This window comes from Acinonyx jubatus, chromosome E4 (assembly GCF_027475565.1).
Source record: "Acinonyx jubatus isolate Ajub_Pintada_27869175 chromosome E4, VMU_Ajub_asm_v1.0, whole genome shotgun sequence".
Lineage (NCBI taxonomy): Eukaryota > Metazoa > Chordata > Mammalia > Carnivora > Felidae > Acinonyx > Acinonyx jubatus.
In genome coordinates, this window is record NC_069395.1 from 41,373,112 (window position 1) to 41,390,086 (window position 16,975).

Below are 16,975 nucleotides of genomic sequence, written 5' to 3' on the forward strand. Positions count from 1 at the left end.
CTCTTTCCTGTGTTTCTCATCCCTTTACTTTTAAAATATCAGGTACTTTCTTTTATATTAGAAAGCAGTTGATATAAATCTGCATTAAAATGGAGAAAAATATTCTTTAACCTTTATACTCTGGAGATTCAGATATACCAGTCTCTTGAGAATCTCTAGCATGTCTTTATTATTTTTTTTAAAAAACACAGAACTAAATTTTTTTGTTAATGTTTATTTATTTTTGAGAGAGACAGAGACAGAATGTGAGTGGGTTAGGGGCAGAGAGAGAGGGAGACACAGAAGCAGAAGCAGGCTCCAGACTCTGAGCTGTCAGCACAGAGCCCAACACGGGGCTCGAACTCACGAGCTGTGAGATCATGACCTGAGCTGAAGTCAGACGCTTAACCGACTGAGCCACCCAGGCACCCCTCTAGCATGTCTTTAAAAATTCACTTTAGGGGCACCTGGGTAGCTCATTTGCTTAAGCATCTGACTTCGGCTCAGGTCACGATCTTGCAGTTCATGAGTTTGAGCCCCACATCAGGCTCACTGCTGTCAGTGTGGAACCTGCTTCAGATCCTGTCTCTCTTCCTCTCTGTCTCTGTCTCTTGTTGCCTGCCCCTCCCCCACTCACACTCTCCCTCTGTCTCTCAAAAATAAACATTAAAATAAATAAATAAAAATTCACTTTAAATTATCCCAGTATTAATAGTGTAAGTAGTATAGAAAAAAGTTGTTGTTAATCTTGTCACTGTCTCCATGGTTCCTTCTACCAATTAGGTGAACTCTGAGTAAAGAGTGACTTACGAAATTTAAAGATGTATACATTGTAAAAATGAAATTGCACTCAGGTTTCTCCTATAAGGAAAACTCAGTGTATGTATATTTTGACGTCTATGATTATAATCTTGTTTATTTAAGTAATTCAGATTTCTGTAAAAGAATTTGAATAACTGGCTACTCTGTTTTCATATTATAGGAGGATGAAGGATGTTTCTCTGGTTCTGATTTATAAAAATTCAGTTCATAAAATATCTTTGTTTTCATGGTAGAACTTTGGGATTCATAGTACTAATTTATTAGATCATATGCTAAATGTATGCAGTATTTTGCCCTATACCTGGCATGCTGTTTTTCTTTCTACAGCCTGCACCAGCATGGACTACTTTTAGAGTTGGCCTGTTTTGTGGAATATTCATTGTACTGAATATTACCCTTGTGCTTGCCGGTAAGTCATTTAAAATTTTAAGCTAAATTATTCTTACTAATATGCCCATGTTATATTCTGTCCTTCTGTCAAAGCTGGTATCAAACTAACAAAGCTGCTTCTGAAAGAGAAATCTGTCAGGGTTGTTTTTTGTTCTTATAAATGACTGGGGGAGATGGGGCAGTGTTTGGTCATTTGTTTAGTTTGCTTTTCCTTTCGGACATATTTCCTTTTACAACATTACTAGTTTATGACTTTTGTTCTCCATGTTTTCTAGTTTTTATGTACAATTTCTTTATACATTTTCAGAGTTCAGTTAGAACCTCAACTCCCTTGTTCACAGATGAGAGTAAATAAGATTACAAAATTTGTGCACTAAAATTTATTTACTTTGCTTCTTGGAGTCTTTCTCACATCCTTTCCAGAACATATTTACAATTACTCCATATAATTTTAAGAAACTGGGTTGTATAATTTCCTATCCTCTAAGTTACGAATTAGAAAGAGGTAGAAGGGATTGCTGGAAGCAAGTGCACTCCCAACATCTAGAAATGATATAACAGCAAGGGAGGCATTATCTTACTAAACCTCCCAACAGAAGTTGACATAGCCCTCAGCTGCATTTGACATTGTGAATCATCCCTTCTTGAAACTCTTCACTTGGTTTTGCTGGGAAACCACCTTCTGCAGCTTTTCTTGTTAAACTTTGCTGGAAGTTCTTTCCAGTCTCCTTTGCTAACTACTCTTTTCTTTGTGACATCTAAATGTTGGGCAGTACTGCTGGACTAAATCCTCAAATTCTCTCTCTGTCGACATTCATTTCCTAACCAGGCAATTTATTCAGGCTTATGGCCATAAATGTTACCTGTATGGCAGTGACTCTCAAGTACGTCTACTCTCTCCTCTGATATCTAATTGACTATTTGGATAGTAATAGGCATTTCAAACTTACATGGACAAAAATATTTTTTACCCCCAAATACACTTTCTTTTCTATATATCATCATTTTTTTTTAATCAGATTCTCAGGCCAAAAACCTTTAGCCTCTCTTTTCTCTCATACCTTATCTCCAATCCACCAGCAAAGCCTGTTGCTCTATCTTTAACAGTGTGTGTGTAAAGTACAGTTGACACAGAGTGTCAGATGTTTCAAATGTACAACATAGTGATTCAACCAGTTTCCATTATGCTGTGCTTGCCACAGTGTAGCTATTATCTGTCACCATACAACACTTTTATAATACCTTTCATCCCTGTGACTTGTTCATTCTGTAACTAGAAGCCTGTACTTTCCACTCCCTTCACCCATTTTGAATCTGACCACTTCCACCAATGCCATCCTTGTATAAGCAGCCGTGTCCTGTTAGTGTACCGCACCAGCCTTCTGAACTGGCCTCACTGCGCTCGCTGCAGCCACTCTTGCCTCCTCATAGCCACCAGTATCTTTTCTTTTCTTTTTTTTTTTTTAATGTAAGTTAGATCTTATTGCTGTCCTCCTCAACATCTCTCTATGGCTTCTCTTACAATAAAGTTGAACCTTCTTTCTATAGACTAAAAGACCCTATAGGGTCTTGCCCCTATGGGCTTTCTGACTATACCCTGTCATCCTCCCCACACTTGGTCTCACTGTGTTTCCAAGTACATTTATGGTGTTCCTTGAATATCATCCCATCTATGAACCCTTGCAATTGCCTAAGAGGCTTTTTCCCTAAGATGTCTGTGTGGCTTACTTCTTCACTTCATTCATACAGTCTCTGTTCAAATGCCACTTCTTCACTGAGTCCTTCCTTAATCACCCTACCCTAAAATAGCCTGTTCTGTCTCCTCAGCCCACATTAGTTTTTTCAGAGCACTTTTAAGTACATGACATAATATTACATATTTATGTTTCTTTTATCTGTTTTCCCACTGGAATGTAAGTTCCTTGATACCTGGACTTTTGTCTCCTGTTCACCATTGTAGCTCTAGCACCTAGAATACTGCCTGGGTCATAGAAGGAGCTCAAAAAATACTGGTGGAAGAGGAGACTGGATGGCTCAGTTGGTTAAGCATCCAGTTTGAGCTCAGGTCATGATCTCGCAGTTCGTGGGTTCCAGCCCCGCGTTGGGCTCCGTGCTGACAGCTCAGAGCCTGGAGTCTGCTTCAAATTCTGTGTCTCCCTCTCTCTGCCCCTCCCCTACTTGTCCTCTGTGTGTCTCTCTCTCTCTGTCTCAAAAATGAATAAACATTAAAAAAATAAACAAAATATTGGTGGAAATTGGAATGGATGAAAGAGGACAGAGATGGAATTAAATGATAAACCAAAAACACACAAACAGCAAAAAAGACACAAATCTCAAAGGTTCTTGCATTCAAGGACTTTTACTTTAAGGGCAAATAGTCATGGTATACCTCAAGAGTCTGTGTACTTATGCTTATAATGATAACTTGAATCATTAATAAAGGATTAAATTTTGCTCAGGAAAGTCTACAAAGAAACTTAGAAATAGATGGTATTGTGGAGTCCCTGGGTGGCTCAGTCAGTTAAGCATCCAACTCTTGATTTCGGCTTAGGTCTTGGTCTCGTGGTTCAGTTTGTGAGATCGAGCCCCGTGTCAGGCTCTGCACTGACAGCACAGAGCCTGCTGGCCATTCTCTCTCTCTCTCTCTCTCTCTCTCTCTCTCTCTCTCCCCCTCTTTCTCTATACCCCTCCTCCGCACACCGCACATGCTCTCACTCTCAAAATAAATAAACGTAAAAAATACGATGGTTTTGTATAAATATCCATTATATTCTGTTTTCAATGTTTAGTAATCATAATAGTGCCTGAACATGAAAGTTTCTATCACTGTCACAGTTACTATTCTCAATTGCAGGGACTGTGTATTTTCATTTTTCATATTTTAGGTTCCTAACACAGTACAACACATATAGCAGATGTTTAAGAAAAAATTTACCAAAGTTGTTTCTCCTCATTAACATTCTTAATTAAGATTGTCAATTACATATTATGAAATTATAACCCAAGCTGTAATGACTCTTAGAGAGCATATGAACTTGACCTATTGACAGTGTGTTTTCATTTGTGTTTTTAGAATTCTCCTTCCTACCAACTACTGAAAATTACATCTAATAATTATGGCCCACTGTAAGCTCATGATTTAATATTGGTATAATTTATTATCATATTTTAATCTAGTTCTGTTTCTTTAGGTGAGTGCAGTCTTCTTATATAGACTGCATGGGAGTATTGTAATAAAAAACCCAACCCTAGATTATCAAGCCAGTTGTTAAGGAAGGAACACTGACTTGTCTTCAGAAGGCCTAGCCTGTATCTCAGTCTCAACACTACTATTTGTTAATTGTTTTGGTTTAAGGATATCATTTAACTTCTTTTCATTTTTTTAAATGTTTATTCATTTTTTGAAAGAAAGAGAGACAGAGAGAACAGAGCATGAGTGGGAGAGGGGCAGAGAGAGAAGGAGACACAAAGTCTGAAGCAGGCTCGAGGCTCCGAGCTGTCAGCACAGAGCCCAATGAGGGGCTTAAACCCATGAACCATGAGATCATGACCTGAGCCGAAGTCAGAAGCTCAACTGACTGAACCACCCAGGCGCCTCTCCTTTAACTTCTTTTAAATAATTTCCTTATTTGTTCAGTGACTGTACTACCTTAAATTCACAGGGTTATTTTAGAATTCATTCATTCAACAGGTAAATTTTATGTACCTCATAATTAAGCTTGATGCAAGCCTTAAGAGATATAAGAAAATCCCTTTCCTTAGGAAGTTTTTTATGCCAGGGAGATTAAGACATATATTAAAACAATAATAATATACTCCAAGATGGAAAATGTTAAATGTTCTAAGCAGGTCAAAGGAACAAAGTAATTACTTTTAAATGAAAGCATCAGGGAAGACTTTATGAAGGAGATGGCATTTATGCTGGATGTGATGGAATGAAGGGCATTCCAAGAGGAGACAGATGAGTAGAGATTTAGTTGGTGGGGGAAGAGGGTGGGGCATAGGAGGAGGGACTGGGTTATGAAGAAGAGAAATGAGAAAATCACCTAGTGTGAAGGAGATAGCTTGAGACCACTTCATGGACATCAGCTAAGAAGTGTAAGTGACACATGTTTATATAGTTGTGAAGCACTACACCAATATAAATTATATGGAGTATATGATGGGAGTTGTTCTTTCTAAGAAAACCTCAGTCATTTATATGTGAAATTTTTTCTTTTATTTCCAAGATGAGTGTGGTGATGTTGTCATCATCATCATCATCATCATAATTAAATAATAAGAAAAAATAACCTTCATTTTTTTCATGTGAGTTGAAAAGAAATTTTTTTTTAATTCAGGGACAAATCAGGTTTTGTTTTCTTTTGTAAATATAGACTGTTTTATGAGACAGCCTCATATGTTTTTTAATGTGTGTGGTTTCTGCATTATGTTCTCTCACCTCACAACTCTTCTTTGTTTGATCTTTGTGTTGTGTGGTCAGTGGGGGGGGAGGCAGGGTAAGTGCACAGCCAGCTGTCTATGCTTATTTATGTCCCAGCGGGTACTTGAAAGATAACACAGAGAGAGAAACACAGCAGTAGTAATGCATGTACAAGCACGATTCTTTTTTCATTCACATCAAAAAAAAATGTGTGTAATTGCTGTAGTTTCTCCAAGGGATTTGATCTGATACTTAATAATTTGTCTGAAATTCACATATTTCAGATAACTTAGTTTTGAGAAGATGAGAAGTTACCTGATTAGATTTTTTAAAAATTGTTCTCTTACAGATTTCTAGTAACTGTTGTTTAATTTGATACAATAACAATATATCATATTTCATTTTTTGGTTTGACAGAGATAGGAATTTGACCATTTAAATGTGTTTAAATGTCACGATGTGTTTATAGAAGGGTGTGAAATAGCCACTCATACACTAATAGTAAGAGTATTAATTCAGTGTCTTTGGAGGATAATTTGGCAGTATATGTAAATTTTTAAATACAGTCACTTTGGTTAAGCAATTTTATTTCGAGAAATTTATCTTACAAACATACTTGAACAGGATGCCAAGGACATATATGAAAGGAGGGTATTCCTTGCCATTTTGTTTGTAGTAACAGTGTCCTAGAAACCACTCAAATGTACATCAGTTGGGAATTATTTAATAAGCTAAATGATGTTATTTACCTCTGTGCAATGAAATACTGTGAAGCTATTCAAGTGAATGAGTGAAAATGGGTATAGTATTTTGGAGTGCTAGATGTGTAGTTAATGTGTACTGTACTGCTGAAAGCATGCATATACATGGATTTGCTTGGGTACCTGGTTTCATTTCTTTTGGATATATACCTAGGAGTGGAATCACTTAGTTATGTTGTAATTCTATGTTTAATCTTCTGAGGTACCACCAAATTGTTTTGCATAGAGGCTGCATAATTTTTCATTTTCACCAGAAATTTATGAGGGTTCCATTTTCTTTACGCCCTTATCAGTGTTTATGGTTTTCCTTTTTATTTATTTATTTTTTTAATTATAGCCATCCTAGGGGCGCGTGGGTGGCCCAAGTCGGTTGGGCGTCTGACTTCTGTTCAGGTCATGATCTCACGGTTTGGGAGTTGGAGCCCCGCATCGGGCTCTGTGCTGACAGCTCAGAGTCTGGAGCCCACTTTGGATTCTGTGTCTCCCTCTTTCTCTGCCCCTCCCCTGCTCACGCTCTGTCTCTCTTTCTCTGTCTCTCAAAAATAGATGTTAAAAAAAGTTAAAAAATTATAGCCGTCCCAGTGGGTGTGAAGTAGTATCTTGTTAATATTTTGATTTGCATTTCCCTAATGATTTTGAGCATCTTTTCATGTGCTGGTTGGATATTTGTATATTTCTTTGGAAAAATGTCTCCCCAAGTCCTTTGCTCATTTTTTGAGTTGTCTTCTTATTTTAAGTTACAAGAGTTCTTTATATATTCTGGGTACTCAATCCTTACCAAGATACGTGATTTGCAAATCTTATCTCCCATTGTATAGGCTGTCTTTCACCTTCTTCATAATGTCCTTTGATGCAAAAAAGTTTTGATAAAGCCTGATTTTTCTATTTTTTTTCTTTCTTTGAACTAACTTTTGTACATGGTGTGAGATAGGGGTTCAGCTTCATTCTTTTGCATGTGGACATTCAGTCATCCCAGCACCATTTGTTAAAGAAAATATTCTTTTCCATTGAATGATTTTGGCACTCTTGTTGAAAACTAGTTGGCCATACGTATATAGATTTATATATGAACTCCCTATTCTGTCTGTATGTCTGTTTTTATGCCAGTACCACACTGCTTTTTAGTAAATTTTTAAACCACAAAATGTGAGTCCTCCAACTTTGCTCTTCTTTTTTCAGTGTTGTTATAGCTATCTGGGGCCTGTTGCAATCCCATGTGAATTTGAGGAATGACTTTTCTATTTATATATGCAAAAAAACCAAAAAACAAAAAACTAGAATTTTGATAGGGATTGTATTTAATCTCCAAAACACTTTGGCATTGCCATTTTAACAACATCAAGTCTTGTAAGTCCATGTACATGAGATTCCTTTTAGCACTGTCTGTAGTTTTTATTGTACAAGTGTTTCACCTCTTGAGTAAATTAATTCCTAGGTTTTTTATTCTTTTGGGTGCTATTGTAATTGGAATTGTTTTCTTAATTTCATTTCAGGGTGTTCATTGCTGATGTATACAAAGACAACTAAATTTTGTGTGTTGATCTTACAGTGTGCGACTTGGCTGAATTTATTAGCTCTCGTAGTTTTATTGTGCATTCTTTGAGACTTAGGATTATTATTTTTGTTTCCTGGCTGTTGTATCTATGGTTTTTGCTTAAGAATCAGGATCTAAATCCATATAGAGTTTTTTATTTATAATCTGCTGACTAACCTTGCTATCATGCTTGATCCTTTGTAGTCCCTTTATGTAAGAGCTGGAGTAGCCCTTTAATATTATTAATTGGTCTTGTCACTTGTGTATAAAACCTTTCATTGGCTTCATATATTAAAGTAAAAGTTTAAGTCTTGACAAGATACTATAAAGGTCCTACCTGATCTTCTCTTGGCTAACTCTTTATGACTTTACCTCTCATTTATTTCAATTATAGTGGCCTTGGCCTTCTTCCTGTTCTTGGAGCACCGGGCTCATACCTATCTTAGGGCCTTTTGTACTTACTATTTGGAGCCTTATTCTTCCATATACTCACATGATTCATTCTCTGTTTCCTTAAGATCTCTGCAAATGTCATCTCCTGAGAGGTCCTCTTCACCACCCTACCTAAAATAGCACCTAATAACATCATTCTTCATCCCCTTACCCTACTTTTTTTTTCTTCAAAACCTTTATGACAGTATGACATTATACAGAATAGAAGTTTCCTGAAGACATATATTTTGTCTGTTGTTTATTACTGAATCTCCAGTTCTTTGAGTGGTGTTAGGTATAAAAGGCATCTAATAAATTTTTGTGAAACTAATGAACAAAATGAGGTTTCCTCAAGCAAAAGGAAAAAGAAACTGATATATACTGAATACTTGTTATTGTTTTAGGCATGTAATATATGTTGATCACATTTAATCTTATTTACAAACTTATGAGAATAGATATTATCCCCATTTTCCAGCAAGGAAATGCAGACTTGGAAAAATAAAATAATTGCCTTAAAATAGCTAGAATTTTAAGTCTGGTCTTTAGTATTTGACTCCAAAGCAAAGGTTTTCACTACCCTGTTATTTTTAAATTATTAAATGCTATGTACTGTAGGAATACAAAGATAACTAATAAATGGTTATTTAAATTAAGTATAAGCCAGTATATAACTACATTTCAAGTGAGTCTAATAAATTTTATAGTTATATGGAAAATTGAGAAATCATTAGCCAAACTGAAATGTTTGGCACAGACTAGGCTCAAAACGAAACACTGGTTCAATAAATGTATGAATAGATAAGGATTTGGCTCTGAAATATTAAGTAAAATTTGAATTGGTACAAAGAGCAAGACCATTTTAGGTACAGGGGACAATATAAGCAAGTGTGAAAAAACAAACTTGTGAAAAGACTAATAAAATTTATCAGGAGATAAGAATTAATGTTTAGGAGCCCTGTGAGATAAGTTTGGGAAAGTGAGTTGGAGATCCGACTGATAGAGAACTTGAATTCCAAGACCGTGTTTGAATTTACAGTAACTGGAAGGCTATAGGGTAATAGTGATACTACACATTTGTATGGGCATATGAACAACAGAATGTAGTGGTTAAGAGTGTGCACTTTGGAGCAAAACTCTCTGAGTTAAAACTCTGGCTCTGCCCTCTACTAGCTTGGTAATCCTAAGCAAATTACCTAACTTCTCTGTGCTCTAATTTCCTCACCAGTCAAATGGAGATAATAGTTTTTAACTCACAGAACCATTGTGAGGATTATATGAATTTTTATGTATAAAAATTAAAAATAAATTTAAAAATAAAAAAGGGGGCGGCTGGGTGCCTCAGTCACTTAAGCATCCAGCTCTTGATTTTGTCTCGGGTCATGATCTTATGGTCATGAGATCGAGCTCCACATCTGGCTCTGTACTGAGTGTGGAGCCTGCTTAAGATTCTCTCTCTTCTTCTCCCTCTACCCCTCCTTTTTTTGCTCTCTCAAACAAACAAGTAAAATGAATTATTATATGTCAAAATATAATAGAAAACAGTCCTTAGCACATAGTAAGCATTCTGTAAATATTAACTGTTATCATTTATATGACATTTCAGTTTTCACTTGCTTTTATTTTCAATCGCTTTCATGTATGACATTTCTTTTAATCTTCACGGTAACTCTGCGAGGTAGGTAATACTATAACCAGTTTAATCACTGAACAAAGCCAAGGAAGTTATGTCATCCCATATGTGATTCTCTGTATTTCTGTGATTCTCTGTATTTCTAAGAAACTAATGGAACAATGGACTATCATGCCCAAAGTGAAGTTTTAGGGAAATCATTCTGGTGAAATTTTGCAGAATGAAATGATGAAGGGAAAGAACCTAGAAACAAGTTTATCATGCTCTTGAGATAATCTAAGCTTAGGCTTTATTTATAAAAACTTTTTATGCCAAGGACTGTGTCATCAAGAATTATGAGGAAAGACAATTAAATGAGACATTATGAATTTTCTGACTAACTAATTGATATTTTTTCAGCTGTATTTAAACTTGAAACAGATAGAAATATATGGCCCTTGATAAGAATCTATCGGGGTGGCTTTCTTCTGATTGAATTCCTTTTTCTACTGGGCATCAACACATATGGTTGGAGACAGGCTGGAGTGAATCATGTGCTCATCTTTGAACTGAATCCAAGAAGCAATTTGTCTCATCAACATCTTTTTGAGGTAATCAAAGCAAGACATAAAGTCCCACAAATATAGTTCACGTTAGCTATATCGCTGGTTTAGTGGGTGCTGAAATCCATCTTTTACTTGAGGAAGATTATTGACTTAACATCTAAACATTTATCTTACCTTTGTTTTATTGAAGATACTTCTGAGTAATGGAAAAAATAAAAATAACAATTTTTCTCTTTTCTTTTCTTTCTCATCCTTTATCAGATTGCTGGATTCCTCGGGATATTGTGGTGCCTAAGCCTTCTGGCATGCTTCTTTGCTCCACTTAGTGTCATCCCCACATATGTGTATCCACTTGTCCTTTATGGATTTATGTTTTTCTTTCTTATCAACCCCACCAAAACTTTCTATTACAAATCCCGGTTTTGGCTGCTTAAACTGCTGGTAAGTCCAGAAATTTGTCTCCCATTTTTAGAGTGGTGTATTGGTCATTGGCTTTGTCCAGGAGGAACCAAGGCTGCTGTTGCACAACTCCAGAAGGCATCGTTCACTTTGTAATCTATGTGAGTGGTGCTCTAGCTCCAAGGGTAAAGAATATAGTGTAATTGGTACACCTCATGTTGTATAGTGCAGTGGCCCTGGGAGAAATACTTATTCATGCAGTTTTTTTCCTCCTAAAAGGGAGTATGAAGTGTCCAGATATTGAAATTATTTTGCAAATTAATAATAAATAATTCGTGATCTATTTAAGTGCCTTATTATTTAGTACAGATTACTTAGCCAGCTGTGATAACATGTAGAACTCTGTGAATTTCTTTTTTTTCCTTTTTAAAAAGTGGTAAAACTATTATTTTCCTGTCAAATTGATAGAAATAGTCAACCAAACATTTTTATTTTTATGAAAGATTCATTCTTTAAAATCAGTAAGCATATTTTACCAGATTACCAGGTTTAATTTGAGAAACTGACTTTGATTCTTGTTTATAATACATTCCATTTCTTCTTCCACTTTACCTATTTTTTAATCTCAAAATCTCTCAATTTAAACATTAGGATATAGAATCTCTTGCAAAAATAGTTGCTGTATTTTTTGTAATGGTGTAAAGATAGCTTGGGGAAGGGACTTCTCTTAACTCCTGAAGTAAACCAGCTCTGTTTTGAAAATTAATTGGTAATGTTCTCCTGTAATTATTTCTTAGGTTATGAATTACAACTAACAGTAAAGTGAAGATTAGTGATTAAATTGACCAATCTCTACACATACTTTCAGAATTCCTATAATAATTGCCTTACTCTTTTTCCTACCTTAGAAAAGTATACTACCTTGAAAACTAGAGTATTCTTTTTCCTTTTGCATATCCCTTACGGTTAGCAGAACTTTTTTCTTTGTTGTTGCTGTTCTTAGCAGTACATTCCCTATATATAGCATTATTTAAATTTTTTGAATCTGAAGGTATAAAATATGCTCTTCCTATTAAAAAAACATAGTAAGTAAGCACACAACAAGTAAAAAGCCACCTATATTCCAGTACAGGTAAGTATTTATAGCAATCAGGAAAAGAAAATGGCCTAGATCTCCTTCATGTTTTTTCCCCAAAGTTGATTGTTATTTATTTGTATTTCTTATTTATTCTGGTAGGATTTTTACCACAAATTGAGAATATCCCTATTCTCCTCTAATTTCATTAAATACTAATAAGTAAGAGAGCAAATCATTCCTGTTATGTATAGCACCACTAGGCCAAACTGTAGGTCTAAGTGTAGAACTTAGATGTACAAGAGTATTTTGAAAAGTCTTAAGTATGTAATCACCTTTAACACATTTTATCATCTAGAACACATGATTTTTAAAGGATTTTTTGTAAGACAGAAGAAATATTTGGACCATTTTTTTCTCTCTTGAAATTCATACTAAAAATAAATCATTTCCCGTTAGTACAACAAAATTAGATTACCTTTTTTATCTTGAGATTATTTGTCATTTTATTGCTAGATTTTGTGGAGTTTTAAAACTTACTTGCACAAAAATGTAGTATTCTTCTGGTTACAAGGAAATAATGTTAAGATTATAAATACCTATTATTTCCTGCCTCAATTATTGTAAAATCTCTATAAAGTTATTTTGAAATGAGGTTTCAAAGACTCAAATGTTAATACGATTGCATCATTGCAATAACGGAATGATATCGTTGTGTGTTAAGTGAACATTTCCCCAGTACATCCTTCTCTGTTTAAATAGTTAGCTATGATTGATGCATGACCAGTTACTCTTATTAGCAAAATGATTCCCCATTGAGTAGACATTTATTAATGCATTTGCTGTATGTTAATAAATGAGGATTTATGGATGGAATAGGTTGGCAATGATGATGTAATAAGGAATAAGAATAATAAGTGTGCTATCAGAATCAGTGAAATGCAGAAAGAAGCCTTGTGGTTTGTTATATTTATAATAATAATTGTATACAGGAAAATCTTACACATATAAAGCATTTTAACATTAAGTGACCTGTTGACTTATTTTAATTCAAATCTTACTGAAAAAATTTACCCTGAGACTTATTTCTAGTGTTAAAAATATTTTGTTTCTCTGATACAGCTTTTTTAATGGCCTCATCATTAAGTAAAAGTACATTTCCTTCTTCAATTTTTAAAAAATGGGAAAGAACATGTATCATTTGGCCATAGTGGTACGCACTGGATGCTGTTTATATCCATATTTAAATTTGAATCTATGGAATTTATATGCTATACACCTCCTTCAAAAAAGCTAAAAAAATTTTTATTAGAAATTTATTTAGGGGTGCCTGGATGGCTCAGTCAGTTAAGCGTCTGACTCTTGATTTCACAGTGTGTGGCTTCAACTTTGGGCTCTACACTGTCAGAGTGGAACCTGCTTGGGATTCTTTCTCTTCTTTCCCTTCTCACTGTCCCTTTCAAAATAAATAAACCTAAAAAAATTTTTTTAAAGAAATTTATTTATTTTGATACTTAAATGTCAAATTAGGTACAGTTTATTTGTATTATTAGGTCATAAATCTCTGTAGATCTATATTTGCCCTAATTGGAAGTCCAATTGGGAAACATAAGCAATGCCTCAGATTTTCTAAACAAAAATACCAATCAATTCTTCTAGAAGACTACTTAAAGTTTTCAAATTAAAGTCCTTTCCTATATAATTGGGGAATTGATTTTTTCAATATTTTCTTTGGTTTTATAGTAAAATTTTTACATATGTCTCTACTATGATTACAGAGAGATAGTCTCTTTTAATAATGCACTGTTCTGGACATTTTATATGTGTTCATTTATTTCATCCTTTTAATAACCATGAGGTTGGAGCTGCTATTAATCCACATTGTATAAATGAGGAAACCCAAGTTCAGAGGAGTTAAATACACAGCCAGTAAGTAATGGAGATGAAATGTGAGCCCAGGCAGTCTGATTCCATAATCTGTACTCCTGACCACTACCATTTAACAATTAAACCTGGTAGTCACTTTATTTAAGATACTTAACTTTGATCTAGTAGCTCAAACTAATAAATATATTTTATATAAAAATTGAAAGAGTGTGATTATTCACAAGCCTCTAAAAGCAGAAATTAAACTTCATCTTCTTTAATATTTATCGGCATTAACTTAGAAAATGATGTTAGTTAATATCCTTTCTAATAACTTATTAATGGCTTTTTTGTGTAAGTGAGTAAAACATCAGATATTTTGAATTGTCTGTAGCTTTCTTAATACTGTTACTCAGTGAGTCATTGTCATTTTAAGCAAAATCACAACAATGTAGAAGTTGAAAGACCTTAGCCACAATAAGAAAAGAAAGAATTCTCACTCAAGAAAGGGAATTCAGATAAATTTAAGATGAATTTGACTATGTGTAAACATCAGGGAATTCAGTATGAACTCAGCCCTACCCTGTCTCTGATGCAGCTCCTCCCTCTCTCCCTTCTTTGTATTTCTAGGGTATTTTGCATGTTTATCTGTAATAGCACTTACTACACAGTGCTGTCGCTATTTCCTTAGGTATATATTTGCTCAACCAGACTGTGGGTCTTTGACAGAAGAAACTGTTTTATTTATCTCTGTACTTCCACAGTGCCTGACATGTGTTAAATGCTGAATGACTATAATTATATTCCTTCCTTTATTAGTTGTATTATACCAACATTTACTACTCCCTCCTCTTCCTTTTTCCATCTGCTCTCTTCTATAAATTTTCCCTTCCTTCCAGTTTCTATTTTCATGCCACTCCCTTTCGTAGTCCCATTTCCCTCTTTTCTTATTTAATGCATTCTCTTCCTCCTCTGCTCATATGGAGGTTTACTCTCTTAGCTAGCTTTTGAGGCTGAATTTGGCAGATTATGAGAGTAATGGTAGTCTGTCTCATGTCCATGAGAAATAAGAAAATTGCCCTCGGCTATAATTTTCACAAAAGTCCACGACTAGAGATTGAGTTAGACTTCCTGATCCTTTTGGTGTTATGTTCTGAACTCTTGTTTGTCTCTTTGAATTTTTAAAGTCCACTCTGCACCCCACAGTTTCTTAAAATACTCTATAAACTGGCATCAGAACCTTTTCATGAATAAATGACTAACATCTCAACCACTAAGCCCCCAGTTCTCACTCCGCCCCCACCCCCTACCAAAAAGAGTTTGCTGTATCTAGACCTTATGGTTGCAAACGATATAGCTCGTCTCTCAGGCTTATTGCAAACTTATTGAAAGAGCAAGAGACTGATCACAAAACTGAGCCATGGCCTCAAAATATATCCGCTCTAGAAAATATCACAAAGCCTGTACTAGGTCCTGCAGATACCTGATCTAACGTCCAAAGCCCCAAGGCAATACCTGTCATAGATACTTGATATCTAGGACGGATTCATAATGTAGCCGTTTATCTCCCTCAAATAATAAAGAGAAGTGTTTAGAGGTAGAATAGAAAGAACCAGCCAAGTCTGAGGGGAGAGAGCCATTAGTTTTCATGCTGAATATGTCTGCTAAATGAATATAGCTAGATGGTAGGGGAGCTATAGATTTAGACTCATTTTCTCAAAACTGCTGCTTAGTCAAAATTCCTTGTTTTAGGAGTTCATTTTTAGCGTTTAAGATAGAAAGGGTCTGACAGGGCGAGGATTAAAGCTGCCTTAATTCCATCTTCAATTTTCTCAGGGCATCTCAAGGCATTCTGCACTATTGGAGCCTGTTTCTGATGATTACGTTAGTATCTATCCATCCTCTCTCTGCAATGCCAGGAGATTTCCCTTTGCAGTGGTAAACAGTCTTCCACAGAATAGGTCAGGATGAGTTTGTTGTAGGTCCTCTGTAAAATGGGGATATGAATAGTGCCAAGCTCATAGAATTGTTGTAGTTAGTGGACTATGAAAAAAGCATTTTGAGAAAAATATGCAGCATGGATTAGTGCTCAGTACATTTAATCTGAATTCATTTAACATTATTTTTATAATAGTGGGGTGTGAGCTTATTTTTGTGGCATCATTTCAAGACAAATGCAATTATTACCATGGCATTAGTGAAATTGACTTCAGTGAGAGAACGGGCAGGCATGCTTCAGCTGTTGCACATCCTTCCCTCCCTATCCCTTGTAGGCAAAGAAGAGCTTTCTATTCAGGTAGCAAAGCTCTCATCCCAGTTAAGAAGGAGGATATTCCAGAAATTTTTATAGAGCATGCGTCTCTAACACAATTTACCCTAGAGCCCTAACACTACACATCCTCTCAGTGCTTCTCCCTTCTGCTGCTCTCTGCTTTCAGCTTCAACTCTTTCCACCCTCTCTGCTTTCTGTTTTCTAACTGTAGCTATTCCTGTCTTCACCCCACTTAAATTTCCTTTCTTAGTTATCTATTCAACTCATTCCGTTCACTACTAATTCTCAACCTAGCCACTGTTGCCAGGTCCCTGTGTTTGTGATTGGCTCATTGGTTTCCATTTTATCAGCTAAAGTAATCATGCTGCATGGTCAGACAAGAATTAGAGAAATTTAATATGAACTTTCTTGTTTCTGTGTTTTTTTAATTTTTTTCTTTCTCCCAGTTTCGAGTATTTACAGCCCCCTTCCATAAAGTAGGCTTTGCTGATTTCTGGCTGGCCGATCAGCTGAACAGCCTGTCAGTGATATTGATGGACCTGGAATATATGATCTGCTTCTACAGTTTTGAGCTCAGATGGGATGAAAGTGGGGGCCTGTTGCCAAATAATTCAGAAGGTAGGGTATGAATGTGCATCCATACCTCTGAACTGCCAGTGTAAACCAAGAAATATTGGGAATGATAACTAAGAAATGTAAGATCACGGTGAAAACTCATCCAATAATACAAACTTAATTAAATGTACTTGGCACTCTTTTAGCAATCTCTTTATCTGATACAATTTGGCTCTTAAATTAAATGTTAGGATTTCAGTCATCCATTTGCCAAGAGATTTGCAACTTA

At 35.4% G+C, this 16,975-nt stretch overlaps 1 protein-coding gene across 2 annotated transcripts in view; it reads left to right on the plus strand.

The window, feature by feature from the left end:
- Window positions 1-16,975, plus strand: part of XPR1 (xenotropic and polytropic retrovirus receptor 1) — a 214,813-nt gene that overhangs the window by 150,113 nt on the left and 47,725 nt on the right. For both annotated transcript variants that reach the window (XM_027074421.2, XM_053209425.1), the window contains 4 exons: window positions 1,129-1,210; window positions 10,374-10,564; window positions 10,781-10,960; window positions 16,578-16,749. In XM_027074421.2, the coding sequence (XP_026930222.1) occupies window positions 1,129-1,210; window positions 10,374-10,564; window positions 10,781-10,960; window positions 16,578-16,749 (625 nt within the window). The remainder of the gene's footprint in view (window positions 1-1,128; window positions 1,211-10,373; window positions 10,565-10,780; window positions 10,961-16,577; window positions 16,750-16,975) is intronic.